Raw genomic sequence first — 22,114 nt, 5'->3', positions numbered from 1 at the left:
GACCGATCGGTTCAAGAAATAAAAATCCTATGAAAAGAAAAGGAGCAGAAAATCTCGATCATGCTAGCAAAGAGAAAGGTGTTCCTGAAGAAACACAAGATAAAGAAAATACTCCAGAAGAAGAAATAAATGAGGTTAACCAAGGCAATGCCCCAGAAGAGGATATGAATGTAATTAATCAAGACAGTACCCTAGAAGAGGACACAAATGAGAATAACGAAGAAATCTCGATTAATTACAATAATACAAAGATTGTTTGGAATCGAGACACAATGGAAAATATTGACGAAATTTTCTCTTATGCTGTTGCATGTGATATCATAAATGGAAATGAGGATCCCGAACCGAGATCGGTTATTGAATGTCAAAATAGACATGATTGGGATAAATGGAAAGACGCTATGCAAGCTGAATTAGATTCTCTTAACAAGAGAAGTGTGTTTGGACCTGTTGTCCTCACACCTAAAGATGTGAACCCGGTAGGTTACAAATGGGTCTTTATACGAAAACGAAATGAGAAAAATGAAATCACAAGATATAAAGCTAGACTTGTTGCTCAAGGCTTTTCTCAAAGACCTGGAATTGATTATGATGAAACATATTCTCCTGTCATGGATGCAATTACATTTCGATATTTGATCAGTCTTGCAGTTTCTAAGAAATTAGAAATGCGTCTCATGGATGTTGTAACAGCATACTTGTATGGATCGCTAGATAGCGATATTTATATTAAGGTCCCTGAAGGATTTAAAATGCCTGAAGCATTAAATAGAAAACCCAAAGAAATGTATTCAATCAAATTGCAAAGATCTTTGTATGGGTTAAAACAATCAGGACGCATGTGGTATAATCGTTTAAGCGATTATTTGATAAATAAAGGCTATGTGAATAACCTTATTTGCCCATGCGTTTTTATCAAGAAATCAACATCCGGATTTGTGATTATAGCTGTCTATGTTGACGATTTAAATATTATTGGAACAGACAGTGAGATCAATGAAGCAAGTGTGTACTTAAAGGAAGAATTTGAAATGAAAGATCTTGGAAAAACCAAATATTGTCTTGGTTTACAAATTGAACATATGCACAATGGTGTATTAGTGCATCAGTCAAATTATATAGAAAAGATCTTAAAACGTTTTGGTATGGATAAAGCAAATCCTTTAAGTACTCCTATGGTTAATCGATCACTAAATGTTGAAACTGATCCATTTCGTCCTTGTGGAGAAAATGAGGATATTCTTGGTCCTGAAGTACCATATCTCAGTGCAATTGGAGCACTTATGTATCTCGCTAATTGCACTCGTCCTGACATATCCTTTTCTGTCAATTTATTGGCAAGATTCAGTTCAGCTCCCACGAAGAGACATTGGAATGGAATCAAACATATATTACGTTATCTTCGTGGAAGCACTGATCTTGGTTTATTTTATTCTAACGATTCAAATCTAGAATTGATTGGTTATGCAGATGCAGGTTATTTGTCTGATCCTCATAAGGTTAAGTCTCAAACTGGATATGTATTTACAAGTGGAGGTACTGCAATTTCTTGGCGGTCACAGAAACAAACAATTGTAGACACTTCCTCAAATCATGCTGAACTTATTGCATTACATGAAGCAAGTAGGGAATGTGTGTGGCTCAGATCAATAACACAACACATTCAAGAATCTTGTGGTTTTCCAGTCCATAAGAGTCAAACTGTTCTATACGAAGATAATGCTGCATGTATAGCACAAATCAAGGAAGGATACGTCAAGAGTGACAGAACCAAACATATACCTCCAAAATTCTTTTCATACACTCAAGAACTCATAAAGAATCAAGAAATTGACATCCAGTATGTTCAATCAAATAACAATTCATCTGATCTCTTCACGAAGGCACTTCCTACAGCAATATTTAGAAAACATGTTCATAATATTGGAATGCGCCATCTGCGAAATACATGAAGGATTATCTATGTTGCAATGAGGGGGAGAAATTACGCACTGCACTCTTTTTCCCTAACTAAAGTTTTTATCCCATTGGGTTTTTCTTTAGTGAGGTTTTTAATGAGGCAGTACGACATAGCGTACTTTGGAACAAACATTTTGTCATCCAAGGGGGAGTGTTATGAATATAATGTGAATATGGTGTATGACAAAATTACCTATCCAATTAGGTGAAAAAATTTCAACCCTCCATTTTTGACATGCATGTAAATGCATTAATTACATGGTGGGTGAAATTGCCTATAAATAGGTTTCCATCCATGTAAATTTTACAATTGAAAATACTCATCAAAGAAGTAAAATTCCTCCCAAATATTTGCTCTCTTATTGCATTATTGTGATCACTAATTATTAATTAGTTTAGTCTATAAACATTATTTATATTATCATTAAGTTTATAACACAATCCTTATATTTTATATAAGTTTTATTTAAAACATTGAAACTGCTTTTTTTATTTTATAGTCCTTAAATGGTATATTCTAGTAACACTTTATCATAAATAAAAAATAAATTAACAACTTAACTTATACATTAATAATTTGATTTAGATAAATTATATATTAATAATTTAAAATTTATTAATCTATACAATTACATTAAAAAACCCATATAACTCTAAATACTCGAATCATTATTATATAAAATATGTGAAATGGAAATTTATTAAATGCAATTTTTTGAAATTTTGATGAGTAAAACTATTTTTTTTAAGTTAATTAACTATTTTAATTAAGTATATCATTTAATTGGTCTCTTCACTATTTACGAATTAATTTTCTTTAATTTAATTATTTAGCCATAATATAGCTAACGAAATTTATATATTAGGAAAAAAATAAAATAAAATGCAAGGTCTTACGGAAATAACATTTAACATAAGAGAATTAAATTTTTTATTATATGAAATATTTCCTTTCTAGTAGGAAATGATAATACATTTTCATATATAAATTCTCTTTTGAGAAAAATTTAATCTAATTAATATAAAAGAAATGAAAAGTAAAATGTAATATACAGCATAATAAAAAGATTAGAAAGAAACGTGTAAATTCAAATTTACTATATTAACTTAATATAATATGAGGTTATGACATAAATTGTAATATGATATATTTTAAAGTGTTAAAAAATGATAGTTTAAATAACTAAACGATAACTTATAATAAACTATGGGACTAAAGATGTAATTTTACCTTAAATTTGGTCTAACTGACTCTATATGAGCAGCCTATCAATGGCTGACATGTTAGAGGGTTGTAGGACCTCCTGCAACTTGGTTTGCAGGAAATTTTTATTCTAAATATTTATAATTAAAATTAGAATAACTATATACAAACTAAATTATGTTGAAAATATACAATTAAAATTGCTTCATCTCCAGCTCTTATCGCAGCACGATTTGAAATCATCTTGAAGAACAATGTGCCCTTGACTATGGATGAGCAGTGAAGAACTCAAAATCAAATTTTTTTGTTCATCTTCACTCGATAATGAAGCGGTAAGTATTCTTTTTTCAGTGTCAAATAATTTCAGCTTGTATCCAAAAAAACCAAACTGATTAACAATGGTGAATGGGTTTGTTTTAATTTCATTTTGATGTTGTGAAGAAGTGTGTTCTAAATATTATGTATTATTTTTTTCTCATTTTTTTTCTTCCCTAAACTTTTAAAATTCCAAATGATCCAAATATCCGTTACAAGCATAACAAGAAGCAAATCATGTTTTCATAATACTTCTTCTCTCACAATATCAGATTTGTGCAGCTCTTATGTCCATTGATGGAGAGTGAAAAATAAAATAAAATAAAGATTATAAAGAAGAGACAGAAAAAAAATAACACAAATTTAAAATTGAAGAAACAAAAATAAAATTCCAGAGAGGATCAAACTGAAATTATTCAATGAAAATAGTTGGAGAAGAAACCCTAATTTATATTCAATTCTTACCGTTGGTCTTTCAATTAATTTATGTCTTTAAATTCCACGTCATTTATATTTAATGTGCCTTTTTGTATATGTGTAAATTAATTAATCCATGTAATCAATTCCTTTCCCGACTACCTGATGGTTACCTGTTAAAAACACTGATATGTAATTTATTTTCAGGTTAAAACACTAAATTGAAATAAATATTAGTTCAAACACCAAAGTGATATTTTTAAACAAGTTCAAACACCAAAATTATAATAATCCCATTATTATATATATCATTTGTTGACTCATATTATGAGTGACACATTCATAATGTGAGTCAACAAATGATATACTATAATAATGAACAATATGCTGATTATATGGAATAATAGATAACTGGTAGTCGGCTGTATATATAGGTTATCTTTTAAGTTCAAATATTTATATTAGCTACAATTTGATTTTTTTTCAGTATTTAAGAGATTTAAAAGACTAAAAATAAGATGGTTTTTCGTATAAACCTTCGAGTTACAAGGATTTAATTTTCCAATATATTAATTTAATAAGGGTGTGATTCATTATAGATATTATAACCCGCATTTTTCATTTGGTGGTAACAATGTATTCTGTTGCATGCTCGTTTTATTTTACCTATCACATCTTGTTAGTGCTAATATAATCACCATTTATCAAAAAAAATTACATTCAATTAAAAGGTTTTTTACAATTATGTCCAAAATTTTAAATTTCATTTTTTAAATTCTAATATTTGTGTCCTTTATCAATTGCGACAAAATTTTTACAATAACTTATTTTAGAAGTTAAGACAATTTTTTCATGTCATAGTTGATTAAAAATTCAAAGTTTTAAATTCTAAAAAATAAAATTCAAAATTTTGGACACGATTCCAAAAACAAAAATCGGACGTAGTTGTAAAAATTAAAACATATTATCATAATTGATCAAAAACGCAAAGATTTGTTTTATGTGCCATCTTGATTTTATTCCTTGCTTCAGTAAGTCATTTAGTCTAGCAGAAATTCTTGACTTACTGTTATATTCTTGAAAACTTCTAAACGTACTATATTAAACTAAGTATTTACTTGCAATATCGTAGCTATGATTCGAGCTTAAACATGACTAATTGTAGAATACAATAGATAAATACTTACAAAACTGGAAGAACATGAACACTAACAAAGAATCTAGCTAAAAGATAGATGTAGATGATTCTGCTTCGTCATGAAATTTGAAGATTCAACGACCCGAACTAAGGACCGAGGTGGTGATAGAAAAGCTGGAGTAGTCAGATGATAAAGGAAATGACAAGCTGCTACGTAGAGCTGCTTCGCGGTCAACGAAGGCCAAACCGGTACGAGGAGTATCGAGTAGTGTGTCCGGCAAGGCAGCCTTTCCGTCTAGATATTGCATCACTTGCCTCATCGTAGGCCTAATTGACGGTATAGAATGAGCACAAAGAAGACCTAACTTCAGTACCAATTCCATTTCTTCGACCATATATTTACCGTCTAATTGAAAATCGCTCGTCTGAACAATCACGCCTCGTTTCCAACAATCGAGAACCCAGTCTGCCAAAATCATCTCTCCATGTGGTCTTTCCGGCTCTATAGTTCTTCTTCCGCAAGCCATTTCCAACATAAGTATCCCGAAAGCAAAAACATCACTGCTCGTAGTGGCCCGTCCTGTTCTTGAAACTTCTGGTGCTAGATATCCTACAGTTCCAACAATACAAGTCGTTTGAGGAAATGATCCGTGATCGTAAAACTTAGCTAGTCCGAAATCTCCTAACTTTCCGATAAATTCCGCATCTAACATGACATTGCTAGCTTTTACGTCTCGATGGAGAAGAACCCGGTCCCCTTCTTCGTGGAGGTAAAGAAGTGCGGTTGCAACTCCTTTTAAGATTTGATACCGTTGAACCCAGTTCAGATTTGGCGTGTCGTTCTGAAATAGGAATCTGTCGAGGCTCCCATTCGGCATATAATCGTATACCAAGAGAAGCTCGCCTTTTCGTCTACAATAACCAAGAAGTTGAACTAAATTTCTATGTCTTAGCCTTCCCATACTTGCAATTTCCGCTACAAATTGCTTCATTCCGTGTTCAGAATTATGCGAAAATTTCTTGACTGCAACTTGTGTATCCGAACAAGGCAATATGCCTTTATAGACCTTTCCGAAACCTCCAATTCCGAGAATTTTTTTCTCTTTGAATCCTTCGGTTGCTTTATACAAATTCTTATAGGAAAATCTTTGAGGTCCGTATTCTTCTTCCCAATCTTCGCGCAATTCTTCGTATTTCTTCCTCCTTATATAAACACCTCCGAAGATTACAATCGCCACAACACTTGCTGTAATCAAGGGGATCATAATTCTTAAATCTGGTTCTTTTTTACCTAATTTTCTTTTACCTGGAAGTGAAGGAAGCTTTGAGATATCAAGATTTTGAGCTGGCCCACTTTTGTTGAAACTCCAACCAAGAATATAATGATAGCTCGCCATAGATCCTGTCGATGACGAAAAACCGACATACATAGAATCCGTCAGAACTAAAGAAAGATCGATTTTTTTTGACAGAAGAGGCTTTCCGGGTTTCGTGCTTGTTATAGGAGCGAGGGTTACATTTACTAGCTTCTCGGCCTCATCATAATCTATCCAAATTCGCATCCGATTTCGACTTATCAGCTGCAAGCTTTTAAGTTCATTGTCTGAATAGTATCCTGCTGAAGCTGACACGTTTGATACCAAATTATTCACATCAATTCCGACATGATTATTGTCGATGTCTAAAAAATTAAGAGTCGGTATAGTGTCAAGTTCAACCGCGAAGACATGATTCGAATCCAAGCCAATTGTTGAAGAGTTGAACAATCCGAAGTATTCTATAGCCCACGCGCCTGTAAACTTTGGAGACGGAGATATCGCGAAAACAAAGCCGTGGCCGCCAAGATTCGGCATCTGAGGATCGATGGCGAAAACGAAGTTGGTTGAAAATGAAGACTTAGAGAAATTCAAAGGAAATGGAAAAAAAGCACGACCAAGTTTGTAATATGATATGTCTGTTAACTCTAACAGGCCATTTGAATGAATTTTCGCAATTCCGTTAAGATTCAGATTCGATTCATTGAAGCCATGGTAGATGAAGTGGTCAGCTTTTTCTAGATCCTGAGCAAAACCAGAGTGTTTCAAGAAAACAGAATTTAAAAGTAGAATAAGTAGAAGTTCAAGAATTGAAAACATGGTTTAATCAATTTAATTTTCAGAGCTTAAACTGAAATCTCAAATTGGTTTAATCAAAATTTTGAGTGTCTAATGAAATCTTTAAATTGGCCTTCATAAGAGCTTCATCCTAGTCAATGTCAACATCTGCAAATTTAAAATCTCAAGTCGGAATAATGATATTTTTTTCAATTGGTGATTAAAAATGATAATTATTGGTGTCCTATTTTAAGTACATACTATCATCAAATTTAAAATGATAATTATTGGATTAATAATTATACGTCTATACGATGAGAATATGTTGGAAAAATATTAGTGATAATGTAAATAATTAGACAGGTCAACTCTTTATTGAGAGCGTAAAGTAAGAGCAAATAGGTAATTTCCATGAATGAGACCGTTAGAATGAGTAAAATGATGAACATTCTTATTGCATCACAGCCTAGGGGTGAACATTCGATTGACCGGACCAAAATTCCCAAAAACCGAAACCAAATCCTTAAAACTGAACCGACCAGATTATGAAATTCTAACTAAAACCGAATCGACTGAAAAAAAAACTCTAATAATTTTAAAACAGAACTCAATCGGATAGGTTTGTAATTCAGCCGGTTCATTTAAAAAAATATTTTTATTTTTATTGAAAAAATCAATATTTTTTTGAAAATTTTATAATAATTTATAAGAGGTGATTTGCAATTTTTAAATTCATCAAAAAAAATGAAACTGAATACTTTTATTGAATTTTATCTTATTGTTTAATAATTCTAAATTAATGTAAACTTTATTGTTAAATTTCAAGTATTAACATTATTTTTGAACTTATTTAACAAGTAAATTTAAGGAAAGTATAGTATAATTGGTCAACTGTGAGAGGAAATAAGCTTGACTTTTCAGGGTTATGAATGACAATATTAGTTTTGACAAAATTCAAAAATTGAGGGACATTAGGCTTCTAGATGCTCCTATAAGTTACACTAGTTTTTTTTTTCTGTTATAAATTGCTTACTTAGGCAGGGGAAGCAGAGTAGTAAATTAAAGAGTATATTACATAGTTATATTAGTGTGTTGTGAATAAAATAGAACAAAATTTCAAGCCTTGATTATATAAGAACTTAATTGATTGATTGATCTAGCCAATACCTTGTTTCTAACAATGTTTCAGTTTCCAATTTATCCTGCTTTCTATAAATTCCCTCTCGAATTCGATAAGCATGCATCCGATAAATCTCAATCTCTTTCGTTTTCTACACGTTTCGTGTTTGCAATTGTTCCACAGATGCCCGATTTTGGCGGCCATGGCTTTGCTTTTGTTATATCTCCACTTACAAAATTTTCAGGAGCTATGCCTGTAGAATGCTGAGGACTCTTTAACTCTTCAAACAACAGTTTGGACTCGAACCATGTTTTGTTGAGTTCGATATTATATGTTTGACAGTTGGTTTTGGAGACATCAATAACAGCCATGTCGGAATTGATGTAAATAGCCCGATTTCTGACATTTCAGCTCCGGCAGCCTATTATTCGGACAGAAAGAGGAAACAAGAGCCTGAACCTCACAAAAAGATACATTGCCAGAGGCGGATCCACCTCTATAAGGGTGGGGTCATTGGACCCCACCTTTTTTGGAGAAAAGAATTTTTACTTATATGTAATAAATAAATAAATAGTATGGAATTCCGACTTACCTTTCGAATGTCATCATGAAGTGTGTTACTACGCCGACTATGAGTGTACTCTGGAATGGGTGCCCCTCACAATCTTTTTTTCCGTCCTGTGGGTTGCGACAGGAAGACCCGTTATCCCCCTACCTTTTTGTGCTTTGCATTGAAAGACTAGGGCATCTCATTAATCAAAAATGTGTCGATCGTCGCTGGAAGCCTTTACACATGAACCGTAACTGTCCTGAGCTTCCATACCTGTTCTTCGCCGATGACCTCCTGTTGTTTAGTGAGGCGTCTCTTGAGCAAGCAGATGTTATTAATGAGGTGTTGTCAACGTTTTGTGAGTCTTCAGGACAAAGAATTAATAGAGATAAAACAAAGGTCCTTTTCTCCCGCAACGTTACTCCAACATCGGGTAATGCTATTGCGGCAAAGCTGGGATTTAATATTACCTCTGACTTAGGTAATTATCTGGGCATTCCTCTCTTGCATGGCTGGCTTACGAGAAGGCACACGTCCAATATTTTGAAGCGGGTTAAGACCAGATTTGCGAATTGGAAAGCAAGCTCTTTGGCTTTGGCAGGAAGAGCCACCTTGGCTAAGTCGGTGCTAGCAGCCATCCCTATCTATTCGATGCAAACCCTTGCCCTTCCTAAAGGTAACTGCGACGATATTGAGATGTTATGCAGGAAATTCTTATGGGGAGCCTCAGACGATGTTAAGAAATTGAGTCTTGTGAAGTGGGCAACGGTTTGTCAACCCAAAACTCATGGAGCTCTTGGTTTTAAAAATATGGTGTCAATGAATAAAGCTTTACTTATGAAGCTTGGTTGGCAAGTTATCGCTAATCCGGATTCTTATTGGGTGAAGATGCTCAGGGCTAAGTATAATTTCGATGCCAATAATTTTTATAATCTTAATAGAGTCGTAGGGGCCTCCCACCTTTGGAAAGCTCTCAGCAAGATTTGGCCAAATATTTGTAGTGGTGTTAGATGGGCTCTCGGAGATGGGTGTAAAATTCGATTCTGGCTCGACCCGTGGCTTGGTGACGATGTGATTCTAGCTCATAAAGCTGTTAATATGGTTCCTTTGGAAGAGATGAATTCTACTGTTATTTCTTATGTTGATGGTAATGGGGCTTGGTGGTGGGATAAATTTTCTAGTTTATTACCAAACTCTTGCTTAATTATGATCGCTAAGTTGATCCCTCCTAAACTTGAGTATGGGGAGGACCAAATTTTCTGGGGCTATTCTTCTTCTGGTCTTTTCACAACTAACTCGGCTTATAAGGCGTTAGAAGCCAACGGGTGGGATGAGGAAGACGCTAGCTGGAACGCTATTTGGAAATGGCCAGGACCTGAGCGTATCAGACATATGTTGTGGATTATGTGTCATAACAAACTCTTGAGTAATGTGGAACGGGTCCGTAGGCACATCTCGAACGATAAGTCTTGCTCTCGTTGTTGTGCTTTGGAGGAAGACTTAGAGCATATATTTCGCAGCTGCATCTATACTAAGCAGTTGTGGCTGAGAATCATCGACCCTGAAGCTAGGGACAAATTTTTCGAGTTGGGTTTTAAGGAGTGGGTGCTGCGTAATCTACTGGGAAAGGATAATTTCAAAACAGGGGCAGATTGGAGATGTATTTTTGGAGTTTCACTTTGGCGCATTTGGCTCTGGAGGAATAATTCCGTTCTTGGTAATAGAAGGGAAGCCATTAGTGTGGTGGTTACTGATATTTTTCAGAGAGTCAGCTATATTAAGCAGGCACAAGCAAATAGTCAATTCCTTTTAGGTATTCCTCGTGGAAGACAGGATATTCAAGTAGGATGGACTTCCCCTCCGTCTTCATGGTCCAAGGTTAACACTGATGGGGCTTATAACTCGATAACAGGCATAGCTAAAGCTGGTGGGATTATCATAAATGACCTGGGGGGGTTGGATAGCTAGTTTCTCTGCGACCTTGGGAGAAGGATCAGTTATGGAAGCGGAGCTGCGTGGTGTTTTTATTGGTTTGCAGCTTGCTTGGAGGTTGGGGCTTCAGAAAATTGAGCTAGAAGTTGACAGTAAGTCTGCTGTGGACATGATTGTGAAGCATGAAGGGGTTAATCAGTTTTCCAATATTGTTGGCGCTATCTGCGAGTTGCTGAACAGGAATTGGGACGTAAAAGTGAAGCATATTTATCGTGAAGCGAATTTCGCAGCGGACCACTTGGCATCAATGAGTGATGACTATATCATTGGCTGTTCTTTCCACGAGGACCCGCCCTCGAGCCTTCTGCCTTGGCTTAGGCACGATCGTTACGGCACTACGTATGATAGAAATATTAGTCTCTAGTTTTGTTTAGGCTTTGCCTCTTTCCCTTGTACCAAAAAAAAAATAGTAAATGGTTATGTTTTAATCACCTAATGAAGCCATCTTTTGAAACTCTAATTTGGTTCATGCTAATTAAAATTACAATTTTCACATTAAAAAAATTATTTCGTATTATAGAGCAAACATAAAATCTAAAAATTATTTAATATAAATTAAATTATTAGCAACTAAAAAATAATAACATACATATTTATTTAATTACTTATTTATGCATGCAATTTAATCTCATATTATTATTAATATTTGCATTGATTGTACAAATAGCTATAGTAATAATAAATAGAGCTTTTCTACAATCAAATTAACGAATGAATTATAAATTATAATGAGTTATCAATATTAAAATACTTATTAATAATACATAGAAACATATATTTAAATAATAAATTTAATAGTGTAAGTGACGATATAGTTATATAATATTTTTACGATATAAAATTTTATTGTTAATGATTATAACTTTAATTTATTATTATTTTAATTTGAAATTTTTAATATGCATATGGACCCCACCATACGAATTTTCTGAATCCGTCACTGTACATTGCACCAGAAGTTTCAATAACCGGATGGGTAGAGTTTTTGCTTTCAGCCACATTGTTCTAGAGTTAATACAAAAACTATGGTAATGGCGCAATGTTTGCATTTTTTTTCTTTTTTTCTTTTGATTTTCATTAACTTAATACACTTCAATGCTGACTTGTTTAAGAAAACACTTGGCTAGTGTTACAATATGTATAAACAAAACCCAACAGTTAACCGAAATGGAACAGTACTTGTGATTCTGATCCAATGCACTATATATAAATTACAAGTGTATAACTCCTACTTCGAAACCTCAAATGTCATGAAATTTTGAAGATATTCAACGACCGTAACTGAGGATGGAGGCAGTGATAGAGAAACTAAAACAATCCTTCGATGCAGAGGAGTATGACGAAATGAGATCCTCGTTTGTTGTTCGAGAACTATCCAGAGGTATATCCGGTATGACCGCCTTTCCGTCTAGATATTGCATCACTTGCCTCATGGTAGGCCTGACTGCTGGTGTAGAGTGAGCACAAAGCAGCCCTAATTTCAATACCAATTCCATTTCTTCTACCATATATTTACCTTCTAATTGAAGATCGCTTGTCTCAACAATCACGCCTCGTTTCCAAAAATCGAGAACCCAGTCTAATAGAATCACCTCTCCATGTGGTCTGTGTGGCTCTATAGTTTTTCTTCCACAAGCCACTTCCAACATAAGTATCCCATAAGCAAAAACATCACTGCCTGTAGTCGCCCGTCCTGTTCTTGAAACTTCTGGTGCAAGATATCCTATAGTTCCTACAATACAAGTTGTTTGAGGAAATGATCCGTGATCGTAGTGTTGGAATTTTTTAATTCCGATATGGGCTTCCGTAGTATGGGCTTAGTTAATGGGCCAGTGTTTTATTAAGTCCGTGTGATCAAATAAAGAGGGACTGGACTCTAATTTGTGTGTGGAGGATAAAGTGCGGGCTGGAGTTAACGGGCTTTGATGGGAGCCCGTTCAACTCCTTAAGTAGTATAAATAGCTAGGTCCCTTCCTTAATCTCATAAGAAGTATTCTCTGGTTTTCTTATAAAGTCTTAAAGAAACATAAAGTATAGAGAATAGGGCCATCTCCTGATTGAGATCATAAGGAAGAAGATCATAGCTTCAGATCAAGATGGCGTCTAGGGATCAAGAACTCGAAGTTTCCAAATCAGGTTCCGTTTATTGATCTCGTATTCAATTCAATTGTTTATGTGTTTTAAGTAATGCGTATATCGATCTGGCTAACTTTTGGTATCAGAGCTGGGATACGTGTTTTTAAAACCGTTTTAATTTTCATTAAGTTAAGAAAATTAAAGAATTGAATTGAAATTTAAACAATTGAGGATGTGTGTAAATTAATTGATCATTTAGCACATAAAGTTGATTAAATTCATTTTGCATAGATTGGGTTAACTTTTGTAAAGTTTTTGTTGTAATTTGGCCTAAATTGTGTTTTCTGTAAGTTGGAATTTGGATGCGGGTGAAGGAAATTTATTTCTTTCAATTACAGTGACCACCGCTTAAAGCAAGGGAAGAAGACGTGCATGTGCCACACTCGCGAGTGAGGCCCACGCGCGTCATAGAGATAAGAGCGCGTGCTTACCATGCGCGCGTGGAAGCACGCGCTCGGTGGAGATAATTCTGGAATTTGGATTATTGTCCAGATTAATCCCTGTATTTTTGGTCTTTTACCAGATTGATTATAAAGTTTATTTTATTTCATTTAAGGCCCGGATACTGGACAAATATCCAGATTGGTCCCTATGGTTTTGGACTTTTACCAAATTTCTCATGAAGTTTATTTTCTTCCAATTTAGTCCTGAAAAACTTGCAGTTTAGTCCAAATTTAAAACTTTTAACCCAAATTCATCCTAATTTGACTATTAAGTCAAAATAATTAAAGTTTATGACAATTAAAGAGATATATTGTATCTCATTAATTTATATATGCATTGAGCATAAAATTGTCATTATAAAGGAGAATTTTTTAATTCTCATATAGTAAAATCAACAATGTAACTTAAGAATTATGATTTTAGAACAAAAAAGGCCCCATGTTCATGAGGATTAAAATCATAATAAATAAATAAATTTTTAGTAGAACAATATAAAGGATATCTCGATGTAGGAATTTATTTTAAGTTTGGTGGAAAATTGTAGTCACCAAAGTGGCCTATTTTTCCTAAATTTTTAATAAATTAAAGATCCTACATGTTTTAGAGATGTCTTAAATTAAATATATAATATTCTGTCCAAAGGTGTTTATTATATGTTAGATTTAAGATGATATATATGTAGTATGATTGAAAATGAAGTTGTCTAAGTGGTTTATTCACCCAAAGGTGGTAAATTTACGAAGATTGCTAAATTTTCAGATCCACTCTATATATGGAAATTTTTTATTGCATGCTGTGTATTCTGCCCAAAGGTGTTTATATAGTGATGCGTTAAAATTTTCCTGATTATGCTCTTTTGTGGCTTGGAGCATTTAATTGTTCTAAATTGTGCTAAAAATAAAGTGTTACATTGTTTATTTTTTCAGTCACCTTTTCGGTCAACAACAATACTGTCACGATTGTAATGTTGAATGGTTCTAACTTCAAAACTTGGAAGAGAGACATTGAGCTGGCTATGGAATTAGCAGATATTGATATTGCATTGAAAGTTCCTAAGCCTGATGAGCTCACTAATGCTAGTTCTGATGTGGATAAGGAAATCTATACGACCTGGTATAAGACAAATCGCATGTGCTATTTGACTATAAAGAGGTCGATTCCGGAACATTTGCTGAGTGGTCTTCCTGATACCACTATTGCAAAGGATTTCCTAGAGGCTGTATCCTCGAGATACAAAGTGTCAATCAATGCTGAAATAGGTACTTTTCTGAAGAAATTATATTCCATGAAGTATACTGGTGTCGGAAGTATTAGGGAGTACATCCTGACGATGGTTCACATTCAAAATAAACTGAAAAATCTAGACATTGTTCTTCCTGATGCTTGTATAGTTCATCAAGCATTGAACACTCTACCACAGGAGTTTGGAACGCTTATAACCACTTATAATTCTAGGGAGGTTCCATGGAATGTCAATGATTTCATTTCCATATGTGTTGCTGAGGAAGACAAAATAAAGGCAGAGCGCAACAATACAGCTCTTTTTGTCTCTCAGGGTCAATACAAAAGGAAAGGTAAGAAATCTAAGACTTTTGCTCCTAAAGAAACCGGTCAATCTAGTGCTGTGGGTAGTTCTAAAGGTGTCCTTAAGAAAGAATTAACATGCTTCTTTTGTAAGAAGAAAGGTCATAAGAAAGCTGACTGCCTTAAATTTAAAGTTTGGTTAGAAAAACGCAAGCATACAGGTAACTCTTTGGCTCTTGTATTATGTGAATCCAATTTTATCGATATCACATCAGGTTCTTGGTGGTTAGATAGTGGAGCAACTAAACATGTTGTTTTCACATTACAGGGGTTCACAAACAAGAGGAAACCAAATAAGGATGAGTTAGCGCTTGTGGTTGGCAACAACGCCAAAGTGGTTGTAGAGTTTGTTGGAGACGTTTCTTTGAAACTAGGCTCCGGTTTTGAACTCATTTTGAAAGATGTTTTGTATGTACCGTCTTTTAGACGGAACTTAATATCAGTTTCTATACTAGACGAACTTGGCTACTCTTTTGAGATAAGATCTGGTTGTATAAATATCTCTTATAACTCAAAAGTAGTATGTCGTTGTGTTTTGTCATATGGTTTATATAGACTCTGTTATGATTCAGATAACATCTGTACCACTTTGTGTAATGTTGAAAATGTTGTTGCTAAAAGACCCTTATCTAAAGATAAATCATCCATGTTATGGCATAAAAGACTTGGCCATATTTCTAGGGATAGGGTTCAAAGGCTGATTAAAGTTGATATTCTGCCTACCCTTGACTTCAGTGACCTAGAAACATGTGTTGATTGTTGTAGGGGAAAATTAACCAAAATAAAGAAAAAAGGATCTATTCGAAGCTTGGACCTTTTGGAGTTGATTCATACAGACATTAGTGGACCTTATTCACCCACAATATGCAATAATAAGTATTTCATTACTTTCATTGATGATTTTTCCCGATATGGATATCTGTATTTGATTAAAGAAAAGTCTGAAGCTCTTAATAAATTTAAGATCTTTAAGACTGAAGTCGAAAAACAGCTGGGAAAAGTTATCAAGATTGTTAGGTCTGACCGGGGTGGTGAGTTTTATGGTAAACATGGTGTTAGTGGTCAAATAAAAGGACCATTTGCCAGGTTTTTGGAAGAATGTGGAATAGTAACTCAGTTTACTATGCCAGGTAGCCCTGAACAGAATGGTGTAGCCGAAAGGCGAAATCGCACCCTTAAAGATATGATCAGGTGCATGATGTCTAGAACTAATCTTCCGGATTACTTATGGGGCGAGGCTATTAAGACTGCAGTTTATATTCTTAATAGAGTCCCTAGTAAGTCCGTGATTAAAACTCCTTTTGAATTGTGGACTGGACGGAAACCTAGTTTAAATCACTTCCGAGTATGGGGATGTCCTTCAGAAGTACGTCTTTATAATCCCACTGAAATTAAATTGCAATCAAGGTCCACTCGTTGCTATTTCATAGGGTATTCAGACTTCTCTAAAGGCTACAAGTTTTATTGTAGAGAGGGAGGTTCTAGAATTGTGGAATCACAAACAGCTAAGTTTTTGGAATTGGATGTGGCTGATGATTTAAACAATCCTGAAACCATATATAAAGAAAAGCAGCCTGAGGTTATTCATATACCTATACCCAAAGATGTTGATATTACTCCTGTTGTTGATCCAGTAGTGGAAGAGCACATTCATGAACCAGTGCCTCAAGTAACTCCACCAACACAGGATATAGTTCCGCTGTGTAAATCAACTAGGGCAAGACGGTCTGCTATTCCTCCGGATTATGTGGTTTATCTAGGTGAACAGGATTATGATATTGGCCATTTAATTGATCCATTAACTTATGAAGAGGCTGTTTCTAGTCCTCAGTCTGATTTATGGAGAAATGCAATGAAGGATGAAATGCAATCTATGTGTGATAATGACGTTTGGGAACTTGTTGAGTTACCTGAAGGCTGTAAACCCGTTTGTTGTAAATGGGTTTATAAGACCAAAAAGGACTCCAAAGGAAAAATAGAGAGGTTTAAGGCAAGGTTGGTTGCTAAGGGATTCACTCAGAGGGAAGGAATTGATTTTAATGAAACTTTTTCTCCTGTATCTTCTAAAGATACATTTAGAGTGATCATGGCAATAGTAGCTCATTTTGATTTAGAGCTACATCAGATGGATGTCAAAACCGCATTCCTAAATGGAGATCTTGATGAAGAGGTCTATATGGTACAACCTACAGGTTTTCATAAGGTTGATCAAGCCCATCTTGTTTGTAGACTTAAAAAGTCTATTTATGGCTTGAAACAAGCTTCCCGTCAATGGTACCTAAAATTTGATTGCGTAATCTCTAATTTGGGCTTTATTGAAAGCAAAGTTGATAGATGCATATATACCAAGATCAGTGGGAGCAAATTTATTTATCTCATTTTGTATGTAGATGATATTTTGCTTGCATGTAATGACCTGGACATGTTGCATGAGGTAAAGCAACTTTTGTCAAGTCATTTTGATATGAAAGATCTTGGAGAAGCATCATATGTCCTTGGAATTAAAATTCATAGAAATAGATCTCAAAACTTCTTAGGTCTCTCTCAGGAAGCATACATTGATCGCATATTAAAAAGATTTAATATGCATAACTGTAAGTCTTGGGATGTGCCTATTGCTAAAGGTGATAAATTGAGCTTGGCACAATGTCCTAAGAATGAAAGTGAGAGAGAATCTATGAAAGCAATACCATATGCTAGTGCAGTTGGAAGCTTAATGTATGCACAAGTCTGCACTAGACCGGATATTGCATTTGCAGTTGGTGTTCTGGGACGATTTCAATCTAATCCTGGAAAGGATCACTGGACTGCTGCTAAGAGAGTTTTGAGATATCTTCAAGGGACAAGAGATTACATGTTAACTTATAGAAAAACTGAATATCTAGAACTGATGGGATTCACAGATTCAGATTTTGCTGGTTGTTCAGATGATAGAAAATCTACATCAGGTTATATTTATAAACTAGCAGGTGGGGCTGTCTCGTGGAAAAGTGTCAAACAGACATTAGTTTCTTCTTCCACTATGCAAGCGGAGTTTATAGCATGCTATGGAGCAGCTATACAAGGAACTTGGTTAAAGAATCTTATTATGGAGTTTTCCGTTGTTGACTCCATATATAGACCTATCCAGTTGTACTGTGATAATTTGCCGGCTGTATTATTTGCGAAGAATAATAAGAATATCACAGGGTCTAAGCATATGGAAATAAAGTATTTGACACTGAAAGAACTGGTTAAGAAAGGTGACGTGATTGTAGAACATATCGGCACCGATGACATGATAGCTGATCCTTTAACTAAGGGACTTCGACCTAATGTTTTTCAAAAACATGTTGCTAGCATGGGGTTGTCGAAGTTTTCTGATACTTTAGTTTAGTGGGAGGCTAATGTTGTTCTACTTATGTTGTTTATTGTATGTTAGTACAATGTTGTTTTTGTACGTGGGTACAATGTTGTATGTTTGTGCATTGGTACAAATTTAGTTGAATGTTTGCTATTATGTATGAAATGTTGATTTCTTTGCAAACATTGTTGAAATGACATGTCATTATTGAAAGTCTTAAGACACGTATCATCTTAAGCAAAGGCTTGGGGCATAAAATGAAAGCCTTAATTGTATGTCTTGTGATACATACAGATCTCGAGATTTAAAGAATTTAAGACATGCAGACTTTTTATAAGTCATAAAGGATGATTTCTGATGCGTACTTGTGTTGCATGAAGTAAGAAATCATGGTGACCGATAAGATAAACAATGCATTCAGAATTTGATCATAAAGTGAGCATTGTTTTATCTTACCGTACTACCACACTTAAAGTCCTATTAGGGCTGGATAAACACTATAACTATTTTGAAAAGATATTTTGATATTAAAATATTTTTTAAATATCTAAGAATGTTTTATACCATTAACATCGCCCAAGTGGGAGAATGTTGGAATTTTTTAATTCCGATATGGGCTTCCGTAGTATGGGCTTAGTTAATGGGCCAGTGTTTTATTAAGTCCGTGTGATCAAATAAAGAGGGACTGGACTCTAATTTGTGTGTGGAGGATAAAGTGCGGGCTGGAGTTAACGGGCTTTGATGGGAGCCCGTTCAACTCCTTAAGTAGTATAAATAGCTAGGTCCCTTCCTTAATCTCATAAGAAGTATTCTCTGGTTTTCTTATAAAGTCTTAAAGAAACATAAAGTATAGAGAATAGGGCCATCTCCTGATTGAGATCATAAGGAAGAAGATCATAGCTTCAGATCAAGATGGCGTCTAGGGATCAAGAACTCGAAGTTTCCAAATCAGGTTCCGTTTATTGATCTCGTATTCAATTCAATTGTTTATGTGTTTTAAGTAATGCGTATATCGATCTGGCTAACTCGTAGAACTTAGCTAGTCCAAAATCTCCTAACTTTCCTATAAAATCCGCATCTAACATAACATTGCTAGCTTTTACGTCTCTATGGAGAAGAACCCGGTCCCCTTCTTCGTGGAGGTAAAGAAGTGCGGATGCAACTCCTTTCAGGATTTGATATCGTTGAACCCAGTTCAGAGTTGGTGTATTACTCTGAAATAGGAATCTGTCAAGGCTTCCATTTGGCACATAACCATACACTAGGAGAAGCTCGCCTTTTCGCCTGCAATAGCCGAGAAGTTGAACCAAATTTCTATGCCTTAGCCTTCCCATGCTTGCGATTTCAGCTACAAATTGCTTCATTCCTTGTCCGGAATCATGCGAAAACTTCTTGACTGCAACTTGTATATCCGAACAAGGCAATACGCCTTTATAGACCTTTCCGAAACCTCCAGATCCCAGAAGTCCTTTGTCTTTGAATCCTTCAGTTGCTTTATATATATCCTTGTAGGAAAATCTTTGAGGTCCATATTCTTCTTCCCAATCTTCGTGCAATTCCTCGTATTTCTTCCTCCTTATATAGACACCTCCAAAGATTATGGTCCCCAGAATACTTGCTATTATCAAGAGGACCATAATTTTGAAAACTGGTACTTTCTTACCTGATTTTGGTTTACTTGGGAGCGGAGGAAGTGAAGGAGGTGAAGGAAGCTTTAAGATATTAAGATCTTGAGCTGGCCCACTTTTGTTGAAGCTCCAACCAAGAATATAATGATAGCTTGCCATAGATCCCGTCGACGATGAAAAACCAACATACATAGAATCTGTCAGAACTAAAGAAAGATTGATTTTTGTCGACAAGAGAGGCTTTTCGGGTTTCATGCTTGGTATAGGAGCTAGAGTTACATTTACTAGCTGCTCCACCTCATCATAATCTATCCAAACTTGTATCTGATTCCCCCTTATCAGCTCTAAGCTTTTCAATTGATCGTTCAAAAAGAAGTATGCTGCTGAAGCTGATACATTTGATACTAAATCATTCACATCAATTCCGACATGATGGTTATCGATGTCTCCAAAATCAGGAGTCTGTATAGTGTCAAACTCAACAGCAAATACATGATTTGAATCCAAGCCAATTGTTGAATTACTGAACAATCCGAAGTATTCTGCTGCCAACGCGCCTGTAAACTCTGGAGATGGAGATATGGTGAAAACAAAGCCATGGCCGCCAAGATTAGCCATCTCAGGATGGATGGCGAAAACAAAGTTGGTAGAAAATGAAGAGTTATGGAAGTCGAGTGGAAATCTCGAAAAAGCACGACCAATTTGGTAATATGAAATGTTTGTTAACTCTAACAGGCCATCAGAGTGAATTTTCGCAATTCCGTTAAGATTCAGATTCGATTCGTTGAAGCCATGGTAGATAAAATTGTCAGCTTTATGCTGAACTTGAGCAAAACCAGAGTGTTTCAAGAAAACAGAACTACAAAGCAGAATAAGCAGAAGTTCAAGAATTGAAAACATGGCTTAATAAATTAATCTTCAGAACTTTAAACTGAAATCTCAAATTGGTTTAATCAAAATGTTTATGCAAATCTCAAAGTTGGCCTGGTTAAGAGGTTAATCCTAGTCAACGTCAAAGTCTACAAATTCAAAATCTCAAGTATTAAAATGATAATTATTGATGTCCTGCTATTTTACTATTGAAATTCATTGTTTTCCATAGACTAACATGAAATACAATGAATTGTATAATAACAAGCAAACATCAAGAAACTGTTGCAAATAAAAAAAGATCCGACTCTTTGATAAAAGTGCAAAGTAAGAGGAACTGAGTAATTTCCCAGAATGAGCATTTAGACTGACTAAAATTTTAAACATCCGTTGCATCAGAGTCTTGCATCACAGCCAGCCTATTCTTCCTCATATGTTTTTTTATTCTCATAAAATAATAGGATAATTAATAGGGTTTATGTGACAATATATCACAACATTTCACGTTTTTTTTTCTTCAATCTAAGTATAATCTACAAAACGTCTCACCTAACATCCCAACCTTTCCAAACTTTTCATTCTATAGTCCGGTTTGCGTTTTTATGCTTTATTTTTTTTATAAAAATGATGTCGTTTTTGGCCGTATAGATGAATAACCAAAACGACGTCGTTTAAAACATTTATGTTATATATGGCATATAATGAGAGTTGAGATATTTGGTGAGACATTTTGAAAATTGTGCTTAAATCGAAACTCAAAGAATTGTGATATATGGTAACATTAATCCTAATTAATAAGACTATAAAATTTGGACAAATTAATATTTACATATATTATGTAGTTGGGATTTTTCCAAAACAATCCGGAGAAGAAAAGTATTCACAAACATAATGGTAATGAAAGTTAATGTTCTGAGGTATTGAAAAAAAATATTTACAAAATTATTAATTTTCTGAGGTATTGAAGAAAGTACTAACAAGTAAACTTAAGGAAATTATAAATTTGTAGTATTATTGGTCAACTGTGAGAGGAAATAAGCTGACTTTTCAGGGCTAGGAATGAATATATTAGTCAAAATTCAAATTGAGGGACATTAGTAATTAACTCTTAACATTATAATTAGGCTTCTAGATGCTCCAATAGTTAGTATATATAATATTATCAATTACCATTTATTCATAATATTATCAATGCATGGATCATCATGCTGTAATGTAAAATTATTACATAATATCAGTAATTATATTTTATAGTAAGATTAGTCTAGTCAAAGATTTCCTAAATGGAAGTCTCCTTGTGTATTAGGATTGCGAATAACAT

The 22,114-nt window shown here is 34.5% G+C and overlaps 2 protein-coding genes across 2 annotated transcripts; both read right to left on the bottom strand.

Moving 5' to 3' along the window:
• Positions 1–5,158: 5,158 nt before the first annotated feature.
• Positions 5,159–7,168, bottom strand: LOC126688382 (L-type lectin-domain containing receptor kinase I.8-like). Its single transcript, XM_050383054.2, has one exon. The coding sequence runs from the start codon at positions 7,166–7,168 to the stop codon at positions 5,168–5,170; it is 2,001 nt and encodes a 666-aa protein (XP_050239011.1). The 3' UTR covers positions 5,159–5,167.
• A 4,761-nt stretch (positions 7,169–11,929) lies between these two features.
• LOC126653964 (L-type lectin-domain containing receptor kinase IV.2-like) lies at positions 11,930–20,862 on the bottom strand. Its single transcript, XM_050347970.1, has 2 exons — positions 19,328–20,862; positions 11,930–12,561 (listed from the first exon to the last, which is right to left on the bottom strand). The coding sequence occupies exons 1-2, from the start codon at positions 20,821–20,823 to the stop codon at positions 12,057–12,059; spliced, it is 2,001 nt and encodes a 666-aa protein (XP_050203927.1). The 5' UTR covers positions 20,824–20,862; the 3' UTR covers positions 11,930–12,056.
• Positions 20,863–22,114: the final 1,252 nt, after the last annotated feature.

The sequence above is a fragment of the Mercurialis annua genome, linkage group LG6, assembly GCF_937616625.2.
Source record: "Mercurialis annua linkage group LG6, ddMerAnnu1.2, whole genome shotgun sequence".
NCBI classification, from domain to species: Eukaryota; Viridiplantae; Streptophyta; class Magnoliopsida; order Malpighiales; family Euphorbiaceae; genus Mercurialis; species Mercurialis annua.
The sequence above is the reverse complement of the archived record's forward strand: the minus strand, read 5'-3'. Positions and strand labels throughout refer to the sequence as shown.

Bases quoted from the DNA above. Each gene is read 5' to 3' on its own strand.
- LOC126688382 (XM_050383054.2), bottom strand. From the start codon at position 7,168: ATGTTTTCAATTCTTGAACTTCTACTTATTCTACTTTTAAATTCTGTT.
- LOC126653964 (XM_050347970.1), bottom strand. From the start codon at position 20,823: ATGTTTTCAATTCTTGAACTTCTGCTTATTCTGCTTTGTAGTTCTGTT. The intron at 12,562-19,327 runs CTACGAGTTAGC...AAAATTCCAACA, and splicing joins GATTTTGGACTAGCTAAGTT to CTACGATCACGGATCATTTC.